Raw genomic sequence first — 13,077 nt, 5'->3', positions numbered from 1 at the left:
CAATTCAACCCTGTTTGCATTCACTTCAAACCAGGAGCAAGGGGGAAAGGGAGACAAAGCAAGTTTTTGAACAGAAAGAGAGAACACCAATAAAGGAGAGGGTTTTGCACAATGCAACAACCAGTCGGGATATTTTTGACAGCTGCAGCCCGCCACACAGTCGGGGCCGGTGTGATCAGGGTGTGAACTCTGCAATCAGCAGGACATCATTATTTTTTCCCCCACTAATGTTCTTTATTAGAGCATATGAGTGTAATTCCTCACATAAACACATTCCTTAGAAACCCATACAGAAAAATTCTGTAAAAAACAAAAGGATTCGTGAAATAATCTGTTCGAGCTTCATGCTCATGCTTCTGTTTCTAGAGTTCAGTAGGTGAGCTGGCCATGTTAGCCGATAGTGAAACACCTGCTTGGAAACTTGTCCATGCATTCAATGGACGTCATCCACAGTAGACGACATGATGGCATGGACTCCTCAGTTATCTTTTAGTAACTGTTCCTTTTTAAATGGTCCTTCACTCTGGGTTATGCAGGTGTAAGTAAGCTTTTCTCTGCCTCCTGCTCACATTGGCCTAAATCTGCTAAGGATAAGAGCATGTCTATTATCCATTCGTGTGCTTTTGATTGTTTCTTAACAAAGAACAGGATGAAAAGCACAGCAGTATACAGATAGGTTCTGCCTGGTGATAAACAGACCAGATCAGCGTTAGTCATAGTCATAAAAGTAAATAAATGTGAGTAATGTTTTATTAGTGTTATCAGTATCCAGCACTGTGAAGGTTTTTTCAAGGAAGCTAAGGGGGATTTCACAAAAAATGACTCGACACATAACAAAATTGCAGAGATTTTCTACAGAAATTTGCAGATGCACACTTTTAAACATTCCTGCTTTTGTTTTACTGAGGAACTTTCTACCTACTCACTATTTCAGGCTTTACATACACATTATGGACCTGTAGGTGAAGAAATCTGTTTGCAGAGCCTACTTTGGCTTGGGCCAAAATGTTGAGTCTAAAACAAGGCCGTGTTCTTGGTCTGACCTCACGTTTATATTTTATTGTTTTAGAGGGTGGAAAAATGTTTTTCCTTTCAGACTCCATTCTAGCTCTGGAAATATCAATATCACCCCGCAGTTTAGATTTGGCCAGCGACAAAGGAAAAGTACACCACCCTACAATAAAAGGCGCCAGCCGGTGGAAGGTACATCATCAACAGCTGTTTGGGTTTTCGGTCTAACAGTTTCTTGGAAATCATACTACAAAAATGCTCATATGATCACTTTTGTCTCTCTTTTTACACCATTATGATTGGTAGAAATTTATGAGCTCAGAAAGCTACAGCATAACAATGAATGCCTGAAGTGAAACAACTGTATGACATGCATGGAAACACATGCACATGCCAAGTTTCACTTGAAATGAACATGAAAAGAAAAATAAGTCCTTCTGGAAGAAAGCCGTTCCATCTTGTAGCCCATCTTGGTAACACCCTAAGGCATTTATTCAAGTAGTTTTGACATTCCTACCCAATTGAATAAAGAGAAAACCTTAAAAATCCTGGTACATGAATTAATTTTAACAATTTGCAATATGCCGAGTACTGTAACAATTTAGCAACCACATGTTGCAGCCAATCAAAAGGCAGCCACAGAGTTTTTGTAGATGTAATGACATTGCTTACTCATGTGACCGAACCGTTAGCTAGCTCTGAATTAGGAGGCAGATTTGTCAAACTAAATGTTTCCAGTGATGGATTTTTTTTTTTTTTTTGGGAAGGGGGGGGGGGGGGGTGGATTGTAAGTTTGTTTAGCTAATATTATCTCAGGAAGGAGGTGCATGAGATGAGCACTCTTGTTTTTAGTATCCCCAAGTATTTTTAATTATTTAATAAAATATTGATATTTGGTGTAACAATGTAACATGTTGATCTCTATTAAATAGAATCACCAGTCAAATCTAATCTGTTATCTTCTCATATCTACTGGTCTTTAAAAAGTTCAGTAATAACTAATAAACTGGACAAAATGTGCTGGAGGCAAACAGCAGAGACAGAGGACGGGATATAGAGGAAGGAAGCAGAAGAGCAGCAAGATGGTGTAGGTCTAGGAGGCATCACTGACCCAGATTATCCACACTCCATTTCCCCCTCAGAAAGTCCAAACAGACCCATTCAGCTGCCCCTGGCCTCAGGGAAGACAGTGCTGGGAAGCAGTTAGGACACTAGCATGTTTCCTGAAGAACCATGTAAAGCACGTGATTCTGTTGTAAAGGCCAACCAGATGGTAGGCACAAAACATGTACTAAATAGGCACAGTATATATAAATACAATGGATAACAGTGTCACAGGCACTGGGATCTTGTCTGCAAACATAAACACACACTCTGAGGAAGAGATGCCAACAGGACTCATCTCGTCTTCCACAGCTGAGTGGAGATGAGCAATAATGACTGTAGCTGCTCAGAGAGCATGGTGCCAAAATGCCCACAAGCTCATCGCAAATCAACGGTGCTTCCTATTTTGGATACCTGTGATCCAGTCGAGCATACAAACAAAAGGATACAAATATTTAGTTTTTGATATTAAGTCATACCAATGAATGTGTCATCTTCATGGTCAATTAGATCAAGTCTAGAGCCAAACTACTCCTTTGTGAGGCGTTGCGTAATGATAAAGACAGGAGCCTTAAGGCCATTCAACACCTACACTGAGAGCTATTTCACTGAGAGACATCAAAATGAATCATGAAATACATAAGTGGGCATCAGCAATCAAAGGAAATGCAGCAAAGCCGCGCACCAGATCTGGTCAATCTGAAACCTCACATGGAAAAACATGCAAGCAAGTATGTCAAACTAATTACAAAAACTTAAATAAACAAGCGAGTCTTCATACCCTTCAGGCTTTAATAGTTTTTTTGAAGGGGTTTAATGGTACATGTTGCACCTTTGTCTAAATGAAGACGAGTTTTTTAGTTCTGTGATTTTTTTCCACCCTGAGATCCATTAAAGTTACAAACATTTTGTCACGGACAAAGTGAAAAAGCAATTTCCAAAATCGTTTATGCAATGGAAACAGTATACGCCTTCACCAGCTGATAGTAATGACAGGTCATTAAGTCCAACTCTGGGTCTGAATGTTAAGCATCATTCTAAGCACATCTGTTTAGCGTATTAGGAAAAAACATGACCTGTAATTACAGGGCGGTGTTACAGAGGCTCTCACTGTCTTCTCTGAGGATGGGGGATGGCTCCTGTCTTTCTGCCTTGAACAGACCACAGGCTTTTTTGAAATCTGAGCCCAGCGCTGCAGTCAGGGCTGCAGCCACCAGAGAGAGAGCGAGAACTTGCAGCGTGATGATAACGCAAGTTTGGTTGCAGGCTTCAAGGGGATGACGGAAGATGTCGGTGATACTCTCTAGAGAGGCTACGTATAGTGTTACGACCTCTGGGTTAACTGCACACACAAAGTGTTAAGAGAAACCAAGCAGAGTACCCTTCCAGTGTTAATCATTACTAAAACTGAGTTCACGCTATTAAAATTACTTTTTGGAAATGCTGGACATTTATTTAACAGCTTCCTTTTTTTCTTTCATTTCTTCAAATACCCCCTGACAGATCTGAAATATGCATAAACATGCATGGTCTTGTTTTATTTACTGCACTTTTGTAAATGCGCACGAGCACAGTAAAGCACGAGACACATGAGTTTGTAGACAAGAAGGGACAAGTACCGAGCCCCTACGGTGAAAAGCAATATATTCTCTGTTTATATTGGTCTACTGAGAAAACAAACTTGGATATATCTTCATATTCTCTGTAGAGTTCATCCCCTGTGATAAAAAGGATGAGTCTACAAAGAGGCTGTTACCCTTTGATTCTTCTGATGAAAGTCTGCAAAAGCCAAACTACCACCAAAAATAAAAACATGAAACAATTTGTGAGCTCATTCTGACCTGAACTCTCCATCCAAAACTAGGACAGCAGGCATTTAGAGGGTACTTTCGTAGCTCACCTGCTCAGGAGAGCAAAGGTATTTGCTCCACTCAAACAGCTTCACTGATAAGTGGGCTCTTTCAGGCAGAGTGGAGGACTTGTGCTTTGTGGAGACAATAAGGACCCTGTAATCGTCTCCAGGGCGTCCAACTGGAGTCGTTTGACCACACCACTAAGCCAGCGCAGTGAATGTGTGTGATGAAACGCATCAGTGGCTAATAAGCATGAATGCAGGTGGGCGCCAAAATAAACAAGCAGGAACATTAAACCGAACACCGAGGAGATTGAGTAGAAGTATCTCATTCTTTAATCATACATGATATCTAAGATTACATAAACTCTGCTTGTTGAGACTGAAATGTCAGGACAGGAGTACTTTAATCATCACAAAACTCTGCTTTTTATTTTCTTATAGACACACAGCCCCTCAAACTTACTCAAAATATACAAAAACTTTCTTATGTAAACAAGAGATACATGAATGTAGCAAGTTGTTATCCATACAGTTTATTATACTTGTTTATACTGACTGGAACTGTATTTTACAGCATATGAAACTGCTTACCCAATTCAGGGTCACAGAGGGGCCTGGAGCATATCCTAGCTGCCTAGGGTAAGAGACTAGGTACACTGTGGACAGGTCGCGAGCCTGTCACAGTGCCAACAGAGTCAGACATTCATTTGAATTCACATCCACACCTATTAACCTATAGTTAATTTAGAATCACCAATTCACCTAAGCACACTACCCTACATGTCTTTGAACTGTGGGAGGAAATTGGAGTACCCAGAGAGAACATGCAAACTCCACACAGAAAGCCTTCCTTCAAACCCAGGACATTCTTGCTGTGAAGCAACAGTGCTAACAACCACGCCACCAAAACTGCCTAGTGATCCGATTATAATCACTAACAAATAAAGGAATCATTGTATGTCTGTTTACTCCATCCACTCATCTGAGCCATTTCAAACTGGGCAGGTGTCAAGCTGGGGACACGGGTGAGTACCATACTGTAATTTTCATCAGTCAGATCAGGTTCAGACCCCTGCAGCTAGTCCGTGGGACAGAGCCTGGAACATCTTTGGCTAGGTATTACCATCAAATACATCGCCATTTATTATAGGCTCTTAAGGGGTGTCCACGCAGGAAGTAACTAGCAGATATGTGGTGACCAGAGACCACAGAAAGCTGTTCAATGATTTGAAGCAACAATGGGTGACGGAAAGAGGACGCGTTTCAAGTTTCTGAACTTCAAACGAAGCAACTCAAGCACAACTAGTTATTTTTATGATACAGCTGATTGACATAGGACAGGGTCGTAAATAGACAGCCGTTACCTAGGATGTCCATTAGCAGCAACAAAGCAACGCATGACAAGCACATCTTTTACCTGTGCATGTGCCCCCCCCACCACCACCACCACCACCTTTTTTTCATAAATCTGAGTTTTTGGTTACAGCTGTCATGTAAAAATAATCAAAGATTTCAGAATTACAACCATCGCTGTGTGCCAGTGAGTGTGAAACGAGGCAACACTTAAGAGCACAGTTTCATAGCTAACAGATACACTTAAGCATAATCTCACAGTAGCCTACATCATCTTCTCATTTACTGCGCTGATAACTACTGTAAAGATTAGGCAGCAGAAGAATGCCAGCCATTAGTGAGCATGTCTCGGACTGCATTCGAAATCCACCTTATCGCAGCCTGTTTGCTGTCTGTTACCCACGGCTATCTCCGCTCTTCCTCCCCTTCTGCCTCATTCTGACAGTGAACAGACTACTGTAAACTACCAGGATTTCTCACAGATAACAACGGCAGTGTAGTGCAAAGACAGAACTTTAAACTTCATTTCTTCCTGTCCTCTGGACTGTCCAGCAGACCAGCAATAACAATTCATAAATCATATTTCTCTAAGGTTTTAATATTAAATATCCAAATCTATTGTAATGTTGTCTCCTTCTGATATAACAATATTCAAGGCTTTAAGAAAATGATAAACTCAGTCAGTTCAAAGTTTTAAGTGGTTTCGAGGTAGGACCACTCTGTAGGTGGACAGAATTGTGTAACATTACACAACAGCACATGCCTGGGGATTAACCATGGGCTCTGTCCAGTCCGCACCATGAGGCTGCAGGGGGCCAGGAGCTATTGTCACAGCTGTGTCACAACACACACCCACAAATCCACAACTTTAGTTTCCTGCTTATAGTCTTCTGTCATCATGCACAGGTTTTGCAGATATACTGCTGTACTTTGACAAAAGTAGAATTCTGAAATTAGTGTTTCTATGGGGCTTAAACTCTGTGTTTTGGTTTTGGTTTTTGTGCTCTAATTACAATTTCCACAATCCATCTAAACCTTAAAAATTCAAATAATAAATTAGGATGCAAGTGAGAATCCCTATTCACATACCTATTCATTTAATTTAAAAAAATAAACCACAAAGGTTTTGAACACTTTCTTCTCTGTCCAAAACAAAGACACAGAGGATTTAATTTAATTTAAGAGGATACAAAGTGAGCTTCCAGCAAGCCCAGTGCTGTTTGTTCACTCCGTTTCCCCATTGTAAAGGATTAATTAAAGAACAAGTTAGGCTTTTTTTCACATAAACAAAATTGCAAAGAGCAACACAATGGACTTTCTTCTCTCTCCATCTCACGCCAACTACTGTTAGCACCGGCAAATTAATGAGGGGAAATGCAAAACGTGGGGAAGCTGAGCCTGTGAGGCCAAAGCCACCCTCATATAATGGCGTACTAAAGAAAGGAGAGCTTTGTTCAGTGCAACACAAGCAGGTTCCTCTTTAATGACTTCATGTGCATGCCAATCACTTGCGCCACACAATCTCAAAACACAGCCACACCACTTTTCAGGACATGCCGAAGTTTTAAGCCTGCAGCATGTGACTGAGAGCAGCAGGTAATTCAGTCCAGCAGGTAACACCTCAGGGGATGATAACTGGGAGGTTATGCTAGAGTTTAGAGGAATGGTGCCCATGGGAGATCACAGGAGCTCTGGTGGATGAGCAAAGAAGTAGTCACAAGACAAAAGGGTTGTTAGTTCTACTCTCAAGAGAACAAAACAGCAGAAACGGCATCTATGAGCTAGTGGTAACTCATTGTTTTAATCACATCACAGTTACAGTCTGTGGGTGTTTAACAGCAGCAACTTTGTTGTTGCTGGTTATTAAGATCTGTGCATGGCAAAAATAAAACGTGTTACGAGGAGGTCTTTCAAACGAAAAAGGGCAAGGGTAAGTAAAGATTCGATCTTAGTGTTACGCAGACCCCAATGACATTTTGAAAGCCAAATAATGAGCTACTGTATTATTTTTTCAAATTATTTAATTTGCCAAAAAAAAGCTTTAAATTATACATAAAAAACAGTCACTTCCCATCCTGTGCAGCTTCTGCCATCACTTTTGAGATGTGCAACTACTGTGAACTGAAAAATCCTCAGAGAGGCTAAAACTGTTCAGTTTCATTTTACAAAGTTTCAATTTCAAAGGCACTGAGTTCAAGTTAGACACAAGGAGGAGGACCAAAGGAAGGCCACACACTGGCTCTTCTTATTGAGAATGACAGTCAGCACTGACTAAGTCCCAGACTGTAGCGATCAAAAGAACAGCTAAAACTTAGCATGGAGCAACCCTACTTGCATATGAAGGTTTGCGATTTCGTAACTCGAACCATCAAAAACTTAAAAACATTTCTTTAAAGTATTCCTAGTAAACCACAGACTGCCTCCAACAACAGCAGAGGTTAGCTCCTCTGAAGTGCTCAAATCTGAGCCCTAAGCTGCTAAATCACAGCTTAAATCTTTCAGGTGGCGTCTGCGAGACCATTCACTGCACACCGATGTGATACAAAACTGAGGCCGGTCCTTTAGAAATAGCAGACAGCGGGGTCTGTGGGGTGTCAGATGTCAACAGGGACCAGTTGCTGGAGTCTCAGCCCGGGCTTCCTCTGGTGCTGCAGCAGCTGTGTCTTCTCAGACCTCACATTCCTGCAGGACAGGCCCACTTTACCCTCATCACCTGTGCTGATCTGAGGGCAGGACAGGCTCTCAGGGGCACCTCACCCACAGCAACATGAATTTAAGTCATTTACCTTCATTCCTTTTTTTTTTTTTAAACAATAATCATCTAGCACCAAAATGTATATTTTAAAATGATCATAGAAATAAAAGTCCGTTAGGAGCATCCTTTTTGCACAAATTGGATGATCTTCTGGTGACATTTGTCCATTCATAAAAACGGTATAAAAATGACTTAATGTAATCGGTAAGCACAGCAGATCAACTCACCAATAACTTAAAAAAAATTAGGCTATAGTCTCTTAAGGTAAACTATAGTAACTATACTATAAAATCGATCAAACCCACTCAGGTGCACTCAAGATACACAACCAGGCGATCCGTTGTAAAATCTGTCTTAAGTCAGCTCTCCATCCACAAACACACACACAGAGAGACACAATGCCCATGATTCAGCAGCTTCTTCACCCCATTAGACCTCCCTGTACAATTACAGCTGCTTTGCAGTGCATATTGCCTTCAGTGCATTATAAGCTGCTCTGTCTGACCTCCACTAAATAATACATGTAACCACTTACCCCACCCTGCCGCAGTAATAGCTCCCATTTCTGCAGGACCGTGAAAACATAATACCTGGTTTATGTCGCAGTGACATATTGTGTACGGTTTCATGTACGTATATCCTTATTTTTGCAGTATCAATCTTTGCATGCATTGGTGTTCCCCTATGTTTTTTGCAAACCTTGTTTGAGCCTGTAATGGATAAAAAACGACCCCTGTCAATGGTTTGAAGATAAAAATGAGCCCTTTGTAATTTGTATTGTGCACTATCACAAATAAAATGAAAGAATAAAGTAAATCCAGCCTGCGTTTGTCATGTTACATGTGGTTGTTATTCTTATAAACTGTCCTTCAGCCAGCTGAAGCTCTGGAGTAAGCACCCTCTGTAGTGTGAAATGACATCTCAGTGAGGAGCAGCCAGAACTTTTTACAGGCTCACATCACACACACACACACACAGCTCTGACAGACTCCTCACTGAACAAAAGCACCGACTGAGCACCCCAAAACACACACACAACTTAAGTCTGCCAACTGAAAACAATGCTGCAAATGAGTGCAGGTCATAACGTTTCTTACGGACTACAACTGAATCATAGGTTCACTAGCAGCTTCCAGCCAGACGCCTATCGTCCCACAGCGGGGCAGCCCAACGCACCACAGTGTATAACTATCACTAACATCACTCTTACCTCCAGACGTGAGCTGTAAAGTCAATTTAAAGTGGCACTCGAGTTTTCCCGTTTCTTGTCAGGCTTGACCGTGGAGCTACACACACTTGTAGCCACGCAAAAAAAATCACCCAGTCTCTATTTAATTCCCTGCATTCCCACTGAATTAATTTGCTTTCTTCTCACTCGCCTCACTTGCCTCTTAGCAAAGTCCTCGAAAGTCAACTCCGCGTTGAAAACCTACGCATTTTTTTCTTTTTCTTTTTATCCGAGCATGTTCGCAGTTTGAATCCAATTAAACGGCAGTTCTTCGCTGCTCGGTCGCTGAAAACTCCTCTCCGTCTTGCTAATCAGTGCGGCTCAGCATTGCGCGTTCACGCCGCTGATGGGAGGGGAGAAAACACGGAGGGGAGGGGAGGGGCGAAGCAACCGGAAGTACCCTGAAACACACAGGGCAACAGTAACCACACTGCACCTCTCGGTTTCCGATAATGGATTATAACCTTTGGGGGTCATGTTAGAGTTTAAAAAAAGACTAAAATGACGGAAATTCACTTGATTTTAAAATACGTGGTTTTATCTCGCCTTATTCGCTGTAAAATACAAAGAAAGACACTTCTCCTGTGCTTGCATGTAACGACACAGAATGTCAGTTTTTCAGTAACGCTCACGTGCTCATACCCCAATGCAAGGAGCCAATCACAAGCAAGCTTATCTCCACCCCACTGTCGCAAAATGTTACGGTCTTCTCGCCGCGATTTACGATAGTCATTGCAATGAGGGGCTTCACCGCTCGTGTTTTCGTGGTACTTTTAATTTGAATGTGTCATTTACAGGTAGGACACTTAACGGACACTGTGTATTTCAGTTTGGCAGCCAACGGTTAATGTGGCGCATGCTCAGTCTGCTATTTAACTCAGTTTTTTGGCTACGAGTGACGCTAAAAACTGTCGGTTAGCGAGCTCAAGCTAAAAACGCAGGCTCGATTGAGCGGAGAGCTGCCTGCTGAAGTAAACGCATTGCAGTAATGTGATGCTCCGCAGTGGATTCCCGGCCCAGCAAAGCGCTACTGTAACATCTCTGAAAATAACCTGATCAGCCAGTGCGCTAAAACGGCTCCAGTTAATGTGTCTGAGTGAGTAATAAAGCAAAGTAGCGAACAGAAAGTCAACAAAGATCCCAGAAACAGGCAGTCTGCTTTAGCTTCAGTGAAGTTTAACAGTTTGTGCGAGTTGCTTAAATGAACACAGACTGTGACTGCGTTTGAATCACTAGTCCAGGATGAGATCTGTGGAAAAAAAGCTTCATGTTTGAAACCAGTGTCAGGCTGTACTGGCCAACTGGCATCAGAATGAAGTGAATGAAGCCTTTTGCATTCTCTAAGAAACCCAAATGACGCCTTTAAATTCGTCAGATTGGTCCCCCTCCCTGAACCTGTTTCTATTCTGTGAAATTACTGCTCTGCTGAGTAGATGATCAACAGCTGCTAAATAATATTGCTTGTGAGATCACAGCGTCCTTAAGGTAGTATGTGCTGATTGGACCTATTTTAGAAAAGAGCAGTACGAGACAAAGAAAAGCAGTTCTCATATTAAAGAAAACACGAGCAGTAAATTTCTGACGAATCAATTAGCCGAACCCTAAGCATTAAAGCGTTTCTGTGTATTTTCAGATTGACACGCTCTGACTGCTCTGGAGGATGGATCCTGTAGTGCTCAGCTATCATGACAGCCTGCTGCGGCGCTCTGATGTCTCTCTACTGGAAGGACCTTACTGGCTTAATGACCAAGTCATTGGTTTTGCTTTTGAGTACTTTGCTGCCGAGCGCTTTAGAGTCCTGGGGGAAGCCGTTATCTTTATCAGCCCAGAGGTCACCCAGTTCATCAAATGTGCTTCCTGCCCTGATGAGTTGGCATTGTTTCTGGAGCCACTGGATCTTGCTTCTCGTCGCTGGGTCTTCCTAGCAGTGAATGACAACTCCAACCAGACCGCTGGAGGGTCCCACTGGAGCCTCTTGCTTTATCATCACAACTCCAACCACTTTGCCCACTATGACTCTCAAAATGGCAGCAATTCACTTCACGCACGGCGCATCGCCAGCAAGTTGGAGCCTTTCCTGGGCGCAGGGAGGAAAGCGCTGTTTGTCGAGGAGCCCTGCCCATCCCAGCAGAACAGCTATGACTGTGGCATGTATGTTATCTGTATTGCCGAGGCCTTGTGCGAGAAGGCCCGGGTGGAGGGCTCGCCACGCCTTCCTGTGCAAATGATCACCCCAGCCTACATCACCCAGAAGAGGGCCGAGTGGTGCAGACTGATCCAGAGCTTAGCTCAGAATGACCTCTGCTGCTCACTGTCTTTCCCTTAGCACGTCGATTGCCCCGCACTGTATGCAGAAAAGCTGTCACCCCACATATCTACTGCTGGAGAATCTGAATGCACTCCCTCAATACAGTATATAACTATATATATGAAATCTATTTCTATTACAGTCTCCGTCATACTCCATTATCAAAAAAGAGTTAAAAACATAAAGCAATGCTTCAAATATTTAATGACTTCAGAGAACCATTGGTGTCGTGTATATGCACAGAAACAAAAAGTATGTAAACAAGAACACCAGCATGCCTATAAAACAGATTTTCTCCTGTGTACATATTGAGCGAGGACGTCATGGAAGAGGAGGCACAGACTTTTTTTTTTTTCTCCATTTTCTGAGTTTGGAGCGAATGTAGAAATGTTTACACAGATTATTGCTCAGGGTCATTTTAAATGAACTGAATTGACAATAAGAATGTGCACATGAACTCTGGCTCCTACTTTTGTCACACAGTCATTGTGTTCGTCAGCTTGAACGTGCGTACTTTTAGTTTTTGAGATAATTTGAAGAATTCCTGCTGTATGAGGGCGCCGACGTGCTGTGAGTGTTTATGGAACAAAGGGCAGAGTTGGGTGGTGGAATGTATCGAGCTCACTGTCTGTCGAGCTAATAAATGTGACTCTTGTCACATTTTTGTTGACACAGTGGTACAATTATTTATTGTTTTTAATTTTCTTTCTGTTGAAATTGAAGTCATTTGATGTCAGAAAAGTGAACTGCACGCTGGTTTACAGGCGGTTACATCACTGAGGAAATGACATTTGCAGATTTACTGAATTTTAAATGTGTGATTTGTAGATTTTTATTTTAACCTTCTGTGTTATTGATTGCCGAAGTGTTGCAAGCACTATACGCAGGGTATCATAAAATCTGGCACCCAAATGTTTATCTGCTTTTGAATACCTTAAGTTTTAAATGTTCCTATTTTGCTCATTAGTTGAGTGTTCCTTGGTAATGGATGATGACATGAATCAGTATCTTGAAGAAGTGCACTAACAGCAGTAATTTAGTACTCAAAGTGGAACAAAGCACAATATCCAGGTTGTTACATTCAGCTGTTAAAGGCCCAGCAGACTTTAAGAAAAACTAAGCAGAAACAATAAGTGGCAAAATATTAAGACTGTATTCTAATTGAAAAAAAAAAGTGGCTTTAATGTGTTTTTTCCTTATCTTCTATCATACATACACTGTTACAATGGTAAACACGAGCTTCAGTTTCAAATCATGACGTCAGTATACGTGTAATGAGCCAAACACTCAGACTTCAGACTGCTTTGCATGCGACAAAACAATTTTTAGCTTCCTGTGTTGTCAGTGAGACAAGATATTACTGATGACATCTCAGACAAACAGCTCTGGCTGTCAGCAAATAAGTCCCGGCCATCTGCTCTTTAAACCTTCTGTTTGTAAGGGGCAACCAATCAGAAGAATGT

The 13,077-nt window shown here is 41.9% G+C and overlaps 2 protein-coding genes across 11 annotated transcripts in view; one reads left to right on the top strand and one right to left on the bottom strand.

The window, feature by feature from the left end:
• Positions 1-9,639, bottom strand: part of myo9aa (myosin IXAa) — a 98,783-nt gene extending 89,144 nt beyond the window's left edge. For 6 of the 9 annotated variants that reach the window (XM_004557985.3, XM_076884721.1, XM_076884748.1 and 3 more), the window contains exon 1: positions 9,289-9,639. The gene's annotated coding sequence lies outside the window, so the exon portion shown is untranslated. The remainder of the gene's footprint in view (positions 1-9,288) is intronic. The other 3 variants (XM_004557987.3, XM_076884725.1, XM_076884717.1) reach the window with 2 other exon arrangements.
• Positions 9,640-9,710: 71 nt separating this feature from the next.
• On the top strand, positions 9,711-12,766 carry senp8 (SUMO peptidase family member, NEDD8 specific). Of its 2 annotated transcripts, none has more exons than XM_004557982.5 (2): positions 9,711-10,103; positions 10,940-12,766. In XM_004557982.5, the coding sequence occupies exon 2, from the start codon at positions 10,967-10,969 to the stop codon at positions 11,630-11,632; it is 666 nt and encodes a 221-aa protein (XP_004558039.1). In that variant the 5' UTR covers positions 9,711-10,103; positions 10,940-10,966; the 3' UTR covers positions 11,633-12,766. The 2 variants fall into 2 exon arrangements, with proteins under 2 accessions (XP_004558039.1, XP_004558038.1); XM_004557981.5 differs by lacking the exon at positions 9,711-10,103 and adding an exon at positions 10,110-10,402.
• The last annotated feature ends 311 nt before the right edge of the window (positions 12,767-13,077 follow it).

This window comes from Maylandia zebra, linkage group LG1 (genome assembly GCF_041146795.1).
Source record: "Maylandia zebra isolate NMK-2024a linkage group LG1, Mzebra_GT3a, whole genome shotgun sequence".
Taxonomy (NCBI): Eukaryota; Metazoa; Chordata; class Actinopteri; order Cichliformes; family Cichlidae; genus Maylandia; species Maylandia zebra.
Note: the sequence above shows the minus strand (reverse complement) of the source record. Positions and strands in the feature narration are given on the sequence as shown.